Source organism: Cardiocondyla obscurior, linkage group LG04 (genome assembly GCF_019399895.1).
Source record: "Cardiocondyla obscurior isolate alpha-2009 linkage group LG04, Cobs3.1, whole genome shotgun sequence".
NCBI classification, from domain to species: domain Eukaryota; kingdom Metazoa; phylum Arthropoda; class Insecta; order Hymenoptera; family Formicidae; genus Cardiocondyla; species Cardiocondyla obscurior.
In genome coordinates, this window is record NC_091867.1 from 10277233 (window position 1) to 10292433 (window position 15201).

General features: G+C 34.1%; 1 protein-coding gene across 13 annotated transcripts in view; it reads right to left on the reverse strand.

Annotated features, from left to right (window-relative positions):
• Positions 1-343: 343 nt before the first annotated feature.
• Positions 344-15201, reverse strand: part of LOC139101815 (histone-lysine N-methyltransferase 2C) — a 31682-nt gene continuing 16824 nt past the window's right edge. For 6 of the 13 annotated variants that reach the window (XM_070655247.1, XM_070655251.1, XM_070655246.1 and 3 more), the window contains 13 exons: positions 14115-14454; positions 13842-14029; positions 6454-13642; positions 5772-6212; positions 5332-5602; positions 4983-5209; positions 4605-4822; positions 4082-4447; positions 3567-3917; positions 2800-3362; positions 2238-2703; positions 1970-2152; positions 344-1787 (listed from right to left, as the gene is read on the reverse strand). In XM_070655247.1, the coding sequence (XP_070511348.1) occupies positions 1695-1787; positions 1970-2152; positions 2238-2703; positions 2800-3362; positions 3567-3917; positions 4082-4447; positions 4605-4822; positions 4983-5209; positions 5332-5602; positions 5772-6212; positions 6454-13642; positions 13842-14029; positions 14115-14454 (10896 nt within the window). In that variant the 3' untranslated portion in view covers positions 344-1694. The remainder of the gene's footprint in view (positions 1788-1969; positions 2153-2237; positions 2704-2799; positions 3363-3566; positions 3918-4081; positions 4448-4604; positions 4823-4982; positions 5210-5331; positions 5603-5771; positions 6213-6453; positions 13643-13841; positions 14030-14114; positions 14455-15201) is intronic. The other 7 variants (XM_070655252.1, XM_070655249.1, XM_070655243.1 and 4 more) reach the window with 4 other exon arrangements.

The following is a 15201-nucleotide window of genomic DNA, read 5'->3' on the forward strand; positions in this document are numbered from 1 at the left end:
TTAATTATTCACGTTATAAACTAAAATGCTTACCCTTCTCGATTTGTTGGCGGCGACTGAGACGACTTGTAGTAAGTTTTATCGGAACTAAAATAATTTTCTGTTACTTGATTGGCTGAAGGATCAATCAAGTAACAGAAAATATTGTTTGTTCGAGCAACTTTACTTCCCTGAAATTAAATTAATTAAATCGTTAATTACATCTTGGATATCATTAAGCGGCAATACTCAGATTGAAGAAAATCCAGTAATACATAATTCTATGGTAAAATAAATTATAAATTATTTTTCTTTTTCCCCAATTTCTAAAGTTAAAGCATTAAAAAAGAGATTAAAAAGGGAATAATTTTTTTTTTTTTATTAAAAATCAGTTGCATAATGAAATTGGTATAATAATTGTATAATTCTTCCAAATCGTTTCAGATTTTCTCAATTGCGCTTTACATACATATCAGGTGATTCGAAAATAAAACTACTTCGTAATATAATATGTGTATATATATACACACACACATATATATGTATAATATATACACTCAGAAACAGTGCGGTGCACACGATATGCGTGTGTATCTATACCATTATAATTATACATGATGATGATAGTAATAGTTATAATTATGTAAATATTTTATATTACAACAAATCATCATCGGACCAAAAGCACAAAGATTGAAATTCTCTTTCTCCTCGTTCGTACATAACTCATTTTTCTTTTTTTCTTGATCTCTCAATATTTCTATCTTCTCGTATACAATAATATACAAGCAATCGATATTCTTTTTCTTAACACAACGACAACTATAATATATATTGTACAACACTTTGGAGGAATGTGATGGCGTCTCTGATTAGCACCACAACTTCTTCGACTTATTTTTTCTCTTAGTTTTTAACCCTGGATCACTCCTACAAATTAAAAAAAAAAAGCTTATCTTAACTCTTACTTTCGTTTTTTCTTTCTTTTTTTTTCTCGTATGAAAAAACGAAATTAATTATCTACTCGAGTTACCAAATAGAATAATTAAAAACCTAAAAATATTGCAGTATTATTACGATCGTAAAAACAAATGCACGTTTTTACAGTATAATCTATATTCCTTTTTTTTTTTGTTAGTTAAAAAGCTTAAAATCTTCCTTTCTAAATAATGTACTGATATATAATTTAATTTTTTACTAATTTTGTTTTTGTTTAAACTTACATCTAAGAATATTATAAATCTTAATTACATAATACATAAAAATATACAATATTTTCTTAGAAAATTGGATAATTATATAATTTTATTACATTGTTCTATCAAACAATATTTTAGTCAACTATTAAATAATAAAGAAGTAAATCCGGGGTTAATTGTCTAATTAATATTGCGCAATGGCACTTTACAAATTAAATTACAGTTGTCCTATATATATATAAAATGTATTTATATAGATATATATATCGATATATATCTATATACCTATAATACATATGGATGTATAATATAAACTTTATTTTATATTTATATATTTATATATAGAATTTGTTTTATTATATATCTTTATCCTTTTTATAGGAAATTATATCTATACAACTTCCTACCTTATATGTATAACATAGCAACAATGATAACAATGGGCAGGGTGGAGAGACTGAGTTTTCTTCTTTCTATTATCTCATTTTGTTTCCTGTTGTCGTCGTCTTAGTCTTTTTAATTCATCCATTTGCGACAATTAGGAGCGCCGCAAGCGCATGCAATCTTGTGCTGATCATCCTCGATGTCAAATTTGTAGTCATATGCCAACTATAGTAGAAGATAAATATAATTTAATAAAATTAAATTAATAAAATTAATAAAATTAAAATTAAAACATTAATATAATATTTAAAATACAACGGATATAAGAACAATTTATAAAAATATATAGTTCTGAAATAAAGCAAATAATATTAAATAGAAAGTTAATTTTATGTATATATAATTACCTCTTCACCACGTGAGATACGACGCTTAGCAAAAATGATAATTCTAAGATCACGTTCAACTTCAACGATTTCAGCGACACAGTTGGGATTACAGGAATGGTTAATGTAGCGAGCGAGTCCACCGCATAAAGTCGCATCTATGACTCGTTCTTCATCCAATCGGAACATATATATACCACGATTCTAAAAATTCAATAATTAATTTTAAATACGTATGTACATTTATGTAATAAATTAAGATTATTAAAAAAAATGTTTTTATACTCACTCTAGCCTCATATTGTTTTTCCCTCCTTTCCGACAACTCTGTCCTAATAATCTCTCCAATGTATTCGATCACCATCGTGTGCTTTTCCAGATCTCTATTCGCGTATAATCCCAAGCCTTGAATCTTCGATCTCGCCAAATAGACATTTTTACTCCATTCTTGCTTCATTTTTTTGTACTGTGAACTTTTCGAATGCACAAATTGCTTCGAATATGGACAAGAGGCAGTCTCGCCAGCGCCAGCTGCTGCTGCAACTAATGTCGAAGAGACTCCGCCACCCATTGATGAGGCACCACCACAAGTTGGTAAACCAAATGGCATTCCACGCAAAGCAAAACCTCCTGTCCGTTGCGTATGCGGTCGTTTCCACGGTAGCTGATTACGCAAACGTGCTTCTGTCCGCGCACTTCCACTTGGGTTGATGGCCAAAGGCAATTCCAACAACGGATTACGACCATATTTAAATCTAAAAAAAAAAAAAGAAAAAGAAAAAAAAAATATATTGTTGTTCCAAAGCTAACAATTCATCGAAATTAGTTTTAAAATAACATTAGATTTTTACCTGTAATCGGTTAAAGTTTCAATTCCGGGCAAGCTTTCCAGTACCCGCACTACTGCTGGCTCTGTTAAACCGAACAGATCTTCTCCCGAAACATATTTTGGGAACAGTTGTACAGAGTTTGTATTTCTCCTTAATTCTGCCAGCGGCTCTAAAATTCGACTCCAAACTGCTCGCGGAGTAGCGTCTCTTAATTCGACATCTTCTTGCAGAGGTTCTTGGACTAGAACGCGAAATTCTGGACGACCAGAAACATCGTGGATCGAACAGACATAACGACAACGTTTATTGGGTCTACGCATACTCCAGTAAAATCGCACAATTTTGTAGCCCACTGGATAAATATAATTTGGTGTATGGAAGTTTTGCAACTGATGAGGAAGCAGCTGGCCGACACTGAGAAAGATAAGAGAACCCACACGAAGTAGATGTTTATTGTCGGAATGATGCATTACCGCAGCAACTTGACGATTTTCATCGCGTTGAACGTAGACACGACGGTAAACGGAAAGAGTAGTGAGTTCCTTATCTTTATCTTTTACAAGGTGTTGAGGACAAGCTATGGTCTGAAAAAAAAAAAAAAATTATATTTAAAATTATTTTATAAAGAAAAATAGCTTTTATTAAAAAAAAAGCGTAAGATTAAGAAAAAAAAAGAAGTGGACTAAATTAAATAAAATATAAGAGTTTGTACGAAAGTTTATAACCTTAAAAAACATAAATAAAAATTCTATTGTATAATATTAGATAATTAATATACGAATGATTACCTTGTCTTTATAAAAACCGCAGCCGTCTTTAATGGCACATACTAAGTGATACCAATTAGTGCATCTCGGTTTATAACACTTAACAGTGGCAGCAGATTTTTCACAAATGATACAAATTTGTACGAGATTATTCTGTAGGACTTCATCTAGTCTCATAAGTGCGCCACTCTGAGCCTCGTACACAATGTTAGACCACAATGCGCAATTAAGATGTACCCACTTATCCACATCGAAATTGAGTAGTCGAGCTGGCCCGTCGGCTGTTGCATCGCCTTGACTCTTGCAAAATATACAACGGCGAGTATCTTCAGCTTTTGCAGGCGCTACTGCGATTCCCATACGAAACAACATCTAGAAAAAATTTAATTTATATTTTCTATTTAGTTTTACATAAACATTTTAATGCTTATTATTATATTTATTAAATATTATTTAAATAATAATATATTAATTTGTAAAGTATTAAAAGAATCACGTAAACTTTCGAAATAATTGTTATGCAATTATTTAATTACCTCGGTAATTTCTCTATCAGTGGGTTTCTTAAATTTGGTTGCAGGCTGTATGGATCCCGTCGACCACGTTTTATATCTCAAACCTTTCCAAATTTTCGCAGGTGGTTGAGACTCAATAGAATCATTAATTTCTTCACTAATTGAATGTTTCTTAAACCGTTTCTCTTCATTTTCAGAACTTTCAACGTTATCCAATTTTTCAGTTTTTATTTTTATTTCTGTTAGTTCATTATTGATTTCTATATTCTCAAGTCTTTCTATTTGTTGCTGTTGTTGTTTTATCGGGAATTTCTTTAGACTTCTTAAGTCATCTTCTAATATTTTAGCATCTGATTTGTGGCATAAATGATCTACTATCATTGCAGCCTGCAAAATAATAGAAAAATTTAATATATATTTTTTGATGTACATTATATAAAAGTTTTATCACATAAAGTATTTGTTAAACATTGAAATAGATCGAAAGAATCTTATATTGTAAATCAAGAACTCTTTAATTCGATTAAAATATTTTCTTACATACCTTATCTTGAGTGTTGGATGGTGTTCGATGCATGAGAGCAAATTGCACATAACAAGTCGCTGAACAGAAGCAAAGTTCGTCACCAGGTTCAGCTTCTTCTTTACTTAAAAATGGCAGGTCTGATACTTTCTTTCGAATCAAACTATTAAGAATTACAACATCACAATGACGACAGAATTTTGCCGCACCATTTAGAATGCTTTGAATATCGATTGGAGCTGAAAAAACGATAAATCATTATTAAAAAAAATCACATTTTAACTTTACGTATTTGATTAAAACATTTTTCAATTTTTATATAACATATTTATATTAATATTCTATTCGTATAACATAACTATTTTTTATTAAATAATTATTATTTTATTAATTACGTACTACCCTCTTTGCCGTCCTTTCCTTTAGTCCTGTACAATCCTAATTTCTGACTGGGAGGCGTAGTAGTTCGTTCAACTATTTGATAACCAGCAGGTGGTGTTATATTCAGAATATTAGCAAGGTCTTTAAGTACACCCATTATGTCATCGGCAGCTTGACTATTCAAAGTTAAAGTGACGGTGACATTTCCGCTTTCTCGTAAAGGAATCGGAGGAGACTTGCCAAGTCTGAAAAATTACATAATATTATTAAGAAATAATATTTTATATAATAAATTAAAGTAAAGCATATAAATGTAAAATAATAATAAATACGTATGCTTTGTATTAACACGTATAAAAATACATACTTAGGCATTCCGAGATTTTCTTTGTCTTGTTTAGCTGCATCTTTTAAGTAAGTAGGTTTCAATCTAATTGGAATCGGTGAAATTAGAGGTATAACAGGCGATACACGTTTTAACCATTCGGCTTCCTCATCAGATTCTTCCTCGATTAATCGCAGTCCGGGGAAACGATGCATAAATTCTGGTATAACACATTCAGGCGAGGATGAACTTACGATGGTATCAGGAGAATCCACATCGCGATTTGTCGTCATGTTCTCTTTTTTATCGTCGGCTACAACAAAGAATATTTTTTTTTATATTTTATACTTTATATAAATATTTTATAAAAATTTTTAATACTTTGCTATTATTCTTTTCTTATATTTCTAGATTAGGTTACAATTTTTTATAATTAAAATAATTAATATTAAATTTATGGAATATAATAAATATTTGCTTACTGTCGTCCAATTTTAAAGGCGGAAATTCTTGATCATAAAATCCTCTTTGCGTAGTCGGGGGTTGTTGTGGTGGCAAAGGATCTAATTCTCCAAATGGTTGTGTATTGTAATGATCAGAAATTCCAGGTAAACGAGCCGATCCGTAATTTCCAATTAAATCACCAATTCTAGCATTATAATCTTTTTGGCTTCCAATTTTAACAAGATCTCCACTTCCAAAGATCGGACATACTCCATAATTACGACTCAGATGCGGTTCCAAAACTGCCATTGGCTGGAGTTGTCGTAACTGGTTCATTAAATTATCCACGAATGTATCATAATCCTCATCGAGACGTGAAACTTTACGGGAACGTTTCTTTTGAGGTGCAGTTGCAGCATCTTTTCCTTGACTTTGTTTTCTCTTCTGTTGATACTGTCTCCTCTTCAACTTTTTAAGATCTAAAATATTTCAAATGTAATTTATACAATTCGATAAAATTATCAATTTATATAAAATAAATATAAGATATAAAATAAATTTATATATAAATAAAATTAATAAAATAATTAATATAAAAACAAATAAAATAAAATATATAAAATAAATATAAAATAAAAAATAAATGTATATATAAATAAAATTAATAAAATAAATATAAAATAAATTATAAATTTATATAAAAAATATATAAAAACTTACCGGTTTTATCATCCATTGAGCCATCTATAAGTTCTTCTTTGGTAGTAAGAAAGTCTTTGGTATCCGTCTGCAACTGATTGACTGGCGTTGTGCCAGCAGCGGACAACACATCTTCAAGATTAATTTCCTTCTTTATCTCGACTAAAGGCACTGTGTTGGAACCCGATGGGGCGGCGGTCCCGACGACAGTCTGTGGCGAAGCTGCGACGGGTCCGTGATTAAGAGGCACTTGTTGCTGAACGGAAGTAGCCGAAGAAGAAGGAACTTGTTGTACCGCTGGTGCAACTTGTGCTGGCTTCTGTTGAACTGTGGTTTGGCTTTGAATTTGCGGGGCTTGAGTTTGTGGCCCAGATATATTAGTAGAGTTACTGGTCGCTAGTTGAACATTTTTTGAAGTTATACCAGACGTTACTAATGGTTTGTTTTGCAAAGCAATCTTGGAAATAGAAACGGCAACGCGTTGTTGAACTTGAGGCCCTTCACTTATGCTTGTTCCTACTTTATTCTGACTTCCGGCAGTTTCTTGTTGATTCGTGGACATATTCGGAGGCGTTTTTATTGTTGCTATTGTCGAAGAAACTGGCTGTTGATTCGATACAGAACTTCCCGAAGAACTTACCGACGAAATAGGAATCGACTTTGTCGTTTGCTGTTTTAAGCTTTCAGTTTGTGCTTTTTGTGTCGCGCCGGCTAATGAAAGAGGAGGTTTAACAGATTCTTCTTTAGTCGGAGAACTCTGAACCTTTAAAGGTGTCACCGAATGTGACAAAAACGAAGTTTCTCTCGTAAGAACTTGTTTATTTATTACCGGCTTCGGCGTTGGAGTTTCGTTCAGCAACTGCGGAAGTAAGGATGGTGGCGTAGGTAAAATTGGTCGAGCCAGTTGTGCTTCTAGCGAAGGAACTATCGGTAAACTCGGTCCTTGAGATGATCCTGAAGTTGTAGCGCAGGCTGTATTTTGCAATAATTGCTTTAATAATACATTTTGAGATTCTTCTAATCTTAAAGAATTTGAAGAATTTTTATTAGAATCGATTTCTTTTTTCTCTTGAATTTTCGGCTCTTCATCTTTTTTCACTGCCGCAGATTGATTTTCAAGATCATTATTTTTATTGTCCATTGGTAGGAGACTTGATTTATATTGATTCTGATTAGCAGTTAAAAGAGGACTTAAAGATTGAGACAAAGTCGATTGGAGGATGCTAGAAGTACTTGAAACTCCGCTACAAGTTGCTAAAGGTGGTACAATAGTTCTAATACACGGCATTGAGGTTGTTACCGTTGCGCTAGTGTTAACAAGTACTCGAGAAGTTGTGGAACATCCTGAACTAACTTGCAGAATCGCCTGAAGATTTTGAGAGCGTTGTATCGATGTCGATGGCAAAACGGAACTCAATAAATTAGCAGATTGCGTTGGTACAGTATTACTTCGACTGTGACCAGCGATTGACGATTTTAGAGAAGTCGTTCCAGCCAGCATAGCATTCAACATTGCATTTGAAGTGATAGAGATGGTAGTAGTAATGGGCCTAGGAGTAACGACAGCCGAAGAAGTACTCGAGATATTAGAAACCGTCGTAGTCTGACAAGCCAATCCTGAAGAAGTCACTCTAAATATTTGCTCGTTATTACCGACTTTCGAAACTGTGGTAATAACTCCGCTGCATTCTTTTAATTCTTTTTTCTCTTTCATAATTAATTCCGAATCCTTCGAAGGTTGCGAGCGATTCTGATCTAATCTCGTTAAAGTCGAAACTCCACTTTGAGCATTATTTAATGAATTTAACGTCGACAAAGAAGTAGAAGTAGATAAAACGCTTCCAGATTTTACCGAAGAAACCATGGTGACCACGCCAGTTTGATTTACCGTTGTTTGATTGCTTTGTAGAGACGATAGCAGCGTCCTGAGTTGATGAGACACGTTGGCTACGTTAGAAGTCAATTCTGTTGGTTTCGAAAGCGGCGATAAATGAGGAACCGTTGTCGTACTTTTCTGCAACTGTGCCACAGTGCTAACTACCAAGGTGGAAGCTTGACTCGTTGCCGGCGTACTTTTCTTCACTTCAGGATTTTGACTTTTTATTTCGCTTTTAACATCAGTTGAGGAAACTTGATCGCTCTCGAGATTTTCTTGTTCTAAATCTAGCGAGTCTTGAAGAATATTTAAAGGCAAAGTATCCAATGGAGTTGGCATCTGATAAATAAGGCTTGATTTTAATTCGCTACTATTTGCCATTTCTGGTTTTGACGAAATAATATTGTGTAACATGTCTAAAATATCATCGGAAGATTCTTCTATTAAAGTTTTTTCTTCGTTCAAACAATGAAATGATTTTGAATTTTCCATTTCGGTACACAATTCTTCTCGACGAATTTTTTCATTTATATTTGTATTTTTGTCGTTATTAACTTCTTCGATATTCTTTTGCATTTCTCCCGATTTATTACTTATTTTTTGAATATCAGAATCTGCAGAAGTCTGTTCTTTATCATTCTCCGCTGGTTCGGTGTCATTTTCTAAAATGTTAACAAGCGATAAATCGTCGGTAACGGGTGACATTCGTTTAAGAGTCGTCGTGGGAGTATCATTTTTATTTCCAATATTTTCCGCGGGATTGTGAATGGCCTCTAACATACTCTCCAATTCATCTGTGGTATTTAACGGATCGGTTTTCTTTTCCTCAATTGACTCAGAAAAAATATTTGACGTATCCGAAGAATCGCTTTCGTCTTTACCTTTGTCCTGAATTCCTTTCTCCTCTTTTTTTTTCGCTTCGATTTCTTGACTTTCAATTAATTTCTCTTTATTTTTTAAAGCAATATCTTTCTTTGATAAGTCCGGTATCGACATTTTCGGAGTTGAAAGCGTCACAGAAGTTGGTTGTACACTTAATATTAATTTTGTTGGATTGCTCAGAGATTCTGTTGTATTTAGAGAACTTGAAAAAGTTGTCAAAGATTTTTCCGAGAATAATATCTTCGGCATTTCACTAGCAGAGATAATTTTTGGATTTAATTTATCTTGTTGAGTATTAGAAATATTTTCCAGAGCAGTTTGACTAAGTTTTGCGGCTATCTTTGCATCAGCTACAATACTCGCCATCGTCGATAATGTAACATTTTTTTGGTTACTAAAGGAGCTCGAGGGAACATCTTTTAAGTCAAACTGATTCGCATTTTTCGTCTCTGTCACAACTGATTGTATCGAAACCGGATTCAATTGAGAATTGGAACTAATAGAAGTTAAATTAGACGTCAAATTTGAAGAATTTGCAGTATTTGTTAAAGAAATCGCCGTTTTCGTTACATTACTATTTGTCGAGTGTACAGTTGAAACTGATATTTTAGCACAAGATTTATCTGCAAAAATAAAATTTGTAGGACTTTTATTTTGTTTTAAAGATTTAGTTTGATCGTCTGTGCTTTCATTAGACGTATTTTCCTTCGAAATGTCAGTTTGTAGGTTATCCGTTTTCTCGATCTCTTCGTCGCAGGAATTTTTAGAAAAATTATCCTCGGGAGATTTTGTCGTGGGGTCAATAATAACTACTTCAGATTCACTCACCAAAGATACCATGAGTTCTTGATCGGGTGACTGATCTAAATAAGGATTTGGCGAAGGATCAACTCGAAGTTCCTCTTGATCTGGAGATTCTGGAGTGTCGGTTACAGCAACTAATTTTTTTCCAGACTGTAAGGTTCTCACTATATCGAGTCTCAGGCCCTTTTTATTCCTTGAATGAGACGGAATTAAATCTTCGTCACTTAAAATTGGCTCTTCTGATTGCGACTCCGAATTATCAATTTCTAAAATTTGCACTAAATCGTGAACTTGACTGGCATCATTCACTACAGCGTGGCAAAGAGAGTCGTTACTGTCGGCAGAAATATCCACCACCATTCCGGGTTCGAAAAGAACATATTCTTCTTGCATATCACCTTCTAAAGTTCCCGAAATAACGTCAACTAAATCTGAATCGCCAAACTGATCGATGACAGTGATATCGTCGCTGTCTCGTTGCGCTGTGGAGCTCAAAGTCACTTCAGTATTAACTATAGTTTTATCGTCGTCATAATCTGTCGTATCCGGAAGCTGTTCTAATTTTTCTCCAGGACTTTCCAAAGTTAAAGATCCATTGTCTAAAGTTGCCGAGGTTAACGAAGAATTCTGACCGGCTGATTTAACCTCCAAAGTCGGCGAAGTTTGTGGTGGAGTATGTGAATCATCGTCAAAATCATTGTAATCAACACAGACGAGTGAGCTTATTCTTGAGGCTTTCCGATTCGTCGAGGTATTCGCTTTTTCTTCCATTAACTGATCCTTTTTCATCTGAGACGTTTCCGATCCTTTGCCACTTTTGCTAGTTTCTGCTTTGCTTGACCACATCGGCGATCCGCCTCTTAAACCTAACCTAAACCATCCGTATCGTCCGAAATTCGGAAATCGTATCGGTTTCGCAGATTTATTAAGACTTTTCTCATTTTTGTTGGAACTTTCGGATAAAATAATTTGATTTGAATCCTGCTCAAGATCATTTAACGAGCCACCTTTTAATCCTAATTTAAAATTTCCAGTTTTATCAAAATTAACAAAAGGTATTGGATTTAAAGAATTATTTGAATTTCCTCCGCCTCTCGAAAGATTATCTGATATAGAATTTTGTTCCTGCGAAACTTGCTGAGAGATTTGTTGTTGATCACTTGAATTTGTAGTTAAATTAGCATTTTGTTGAACAAAATTGTGTGGAGTATGAGGTGTTCTTGGAGTTCCAGGATTTTCTACACTTTGAGGCCTATCTGGCATAGCTGGGCTATTTCCAGTAGATTGTCTTCGTTGCATTTGCATAGGAGATCCGGCTACCATAGGGCTTCTAGGCATCATAGGGGAGCTCGGTGGTTGATTAGTTGTTGAAGAATGATGGTGACTGGCATGTAGCATCGGTGAAATTCTATTCATTGGACTAGGAGGTTGTGAAGTTGGATTTAACTGTTGTTGAAGCATTGGAGAACCCATTGTTGCCTGTTGCACCATAGGTGAACTTGGAGGTTGTCCATAACTTTGTTGAATTTGCTGATGAAGTTGTGGACTTGGAGAATTTGATGGCTGAGATACCATCGGTGAATTTGGCGGTTTTTGTTGTTGCATTTGCAAAAATTGCCGTTGCTGTTGTTGTTGAAGAATACGTTGCTGAGCTATTTGAAGTGATCTTGAATTAATAGAACTCTGTCCTTCTTGAGAAATATTTTCATGTTGTTGGTGAAGTAGTTGACGTTGTTGAACCATTTGAAGCGATCTTTGAGTTATAGAATTCTGCCCCTCTTGAGAAATAACGTCGTGCTGCTGTTGTTGATGAAGAATCTGTTGTCGTTGAGCCAATTGCAAAGATCGTTGAGCAATAGCATTTTGTCCTTCTTGAGAAATAGATTGAGATACATTTTCATGCTGTTGTAAAATTTGTGGTCGTTGTTGAGCTATTTGTAAATTTCTTTGAACAACAGTATTTTGTCCATCTTGAGAAATATTTTCATGCTGATGCTGCTGAAGAATTTGTTGACGATGTTGTGCCATTTGTAAAGTTCTTTGAACAACATTTTGTCCGATTTCTTGAGAAATATTTTGTGTAACATTTTCATGCTGTTGTGCTATTTGCAGATGCCTTTGAACAATAATTTGGCCGTCCTGAGAATTACTTTCTGGTTGTTGAAGTATTTGCTGTCGTTGTTGAATCATTTGTAACGTTCGAGGACCGATAGAATTTTGTCCCTCTTGAGTAATATTTTGCGACGCAACTTGTTGAAGAATTTGTTGCTGCTGAAGCAGTTGTCGCTGTTGTGCTATTTGTAAATTTCTTTGAGCGGCAACATTATGATTTTCTTGAGAAATAATATCATTCTGTTGTTGCTGCTGCTGCTGCTGCTGCTGTTGGAGAATTTGTCGCTGCTGTTGCGAAGCTACTTGCAATGATCTTTGATTAATAGAATTTTGTCCTTCTTGTGACATATTTTCGGACTGCTGTTGTTGAAGAATTTGTTGTTGCAGAATTTGCTGTCGTTGTTGAGTTATTTGCAATGATCTTTGAGTAATAACATTTTGCCCATCTTGAGAAATGCCTTCTTGTTGCTGCTGAATAATTTGTTGACGAGTCGTTTGTAAATTTCTTTGATTAACATTTTGTCCTTCTTGAGAAATAATATCGGTTTGTTGTTGCTGCTGCTGAAGAAGTTGCCGTTGTTGCGCTATTTGCAAATTTCTTTGAGCAATAACATTCTGTCCATCTTGAGAGATTTCATTTTGTTGTTGAAGAATTTGTTGTCGAGTAACACCGTCATGCTGTTGCTGAAAAACTTGTCGTTGAAGTGTGCCACGCACAATAGTACCTTGTCCTTGTTCCTGAGTAACATTTTCATGCTGCTGTTGAATAATCTGTTGCCTCTGTAATAACTGTTGATGTTGATTTAGCAATTGTTGTCCTGCTTGCGGATTATAAACGACTCCTCTCCTTTGCGCTCCTTCTGGTGGCCTGACAAATCTTTGAGATAAGCTATGAACTCTCACGCCTTGATCAGCCATCAATTGTTGCTGATTTCGCGTTTCCGGTGTAAAGGCACCGGGAGAAGTTGCTAATCTTCCGCCGATAATGGCTCTATGTTGTGGTGAAGTCATTCGAGTCGTATTAGGATTACATATACCTGGAGAAGGCATTGGCCCTGGACTGAACGGACTTTCGTCACCTTGAGAATGAGGAGTGCCAATTCTCGGCGATTGTTGTTGAACATTATGAGGTGACATTGTACCAGGATTAGTCGACTGAGGATTACCTGGACTGTGTTGAAGCAGTGGTGTACCTGGACTATGTTGAACAATTGATGGAGTTGCCGGTGAATGTTGAATCATACTCGGCCCAGGGCTTTGAGAAACTAATCCCGCTGGAGAGTGCATCGGTGAATGTTGAGAGGGTGACATTAACGGAGAACAAGGTTCATTCGGTTGAGACTGAGTCTGTCGTTGCTGTTGTTTGTTCTGATATTCTTGAATTAATACGCTATGTTGGCGAAGTTGTTTACGTGAAGTATCTAAATGTTTTTGAAGAACGGCTTGTTCACTAGAAATTCGTTGCAGCTCCGCAGCGTCATTCTCTGTTAACTCGTTGCCAGATTTACGAAGCTGACGTTGTTTGCTATTAAGAGACTAAAAAAAAAATTATGTTATAATAAATATAAACATTTTTCACTAATATTTTGAGTAATCTATCGTTCTTTAATTTTTTATTTAATTTCTATAATTTTTTTTTAATTTTTTAATTATAATTAATTAATTATAATTAATTAATTTTATTAATTTAATAATTTTATTAATATATATAAATTTAATTGATATAATTATTTACCTTTCTTATTTTACGAAGTTTCTGAACTTCTCCTTCATAATATTTTAATTGAGAAGTTAATGTTTGATGATTTTGATTAAGCCATTGCTCATACTGCATCTGCACTTGTCGATCTTGTTCGCTAACTATATTTTCTGGCGGTGTCGGTGGTGCTGGTTTTTGCGAAATGTTAAACGTAGCTACTCTGGCTGTATTAATAGAAAAAACTGTTTAAAACATATAACTATCGTATTATGAAATAATCTAATTAAAAAAAACATAAAAACTACTAACGTTCAGGCGGCGTCTGGGTGGCAATCGGCTGTCTCGAACCTACTTGCGCTGCTGCAAGCTTTGCCGCTGTATCAGTAGCGACATTTTGCTGCCAGTTAGTATTAGATGCAGAGGGTGATCTCGCCGTACAAGGCGGTCTTATCACGGGCACCATACCCTGAGGAGGCGACGTAGTTCCCAAAACATCAGCTTTGAGTTTTTCAAAATCGCTGTCGCTTAAAAGATTTCCTCCGGTGACATTTTCCGTTTGCTGCTGTTGTTGCTGCTGCTTTTCTTGTTCCCGTTTCTCCTGCTCTAACAGCTCTTCCAGTAATAATGGCTGCTCCTGTGAACACGACTGCTGACAGTCAAGGTCGATTTTTGATACAAGAAGTGCTACTTTGAAGTCTAAAGGTTAAAATTGTGATTGCATTAGGATTGAATAAATTGTAAGGACAGCTAAAATTAAAATTAAATATGTGATTATAGAGCAGTAAGTGCGTATACGTGCGTGGGTGGGTGGGTGCACTTGCGCACGTGTGTATGTGTGTGTACGAGGAAAAATAAATATAGATAAAACATGTAAATAAAATATATTGCAAACTAATTTATGTAATATAAGATTTTTTTAATTTCTACTATAAATATCGATGTCGAAACAAAAAAAAGAAAAATTTATGGTCTAAATTGAAAACATACACAATTAAACATGCAAACCAATTTTAACATCGATGCATTAATTATAAAAAGCAATAATCTGGACCCACAATGCTTCATTAAATTAGGCAAAGTTTTGTCGATATTAATAAAATTATTTTCGTGCAATATTAATGCAAACATTAAAAAAAAAAGTGCTTATAAAGAAGGGTGCGAAATGTGCAAATATTTGTAACTTTTTTACTTAAATTTTTCTCAAATTTGTAATTAATATTTAATTTTATAAACAAATATAAATGATTATCTTTATTTCTTTACGTTAAACTATATAACGAATTAATTGCAAGCAAATTTTATTGATATTACTATTTAAAAAAATCTATTATATGAATTTCTGCGATATTAAATTATTTAATTATGTTCTAAAAGACTAAAATTTTCTTTCTGGAAT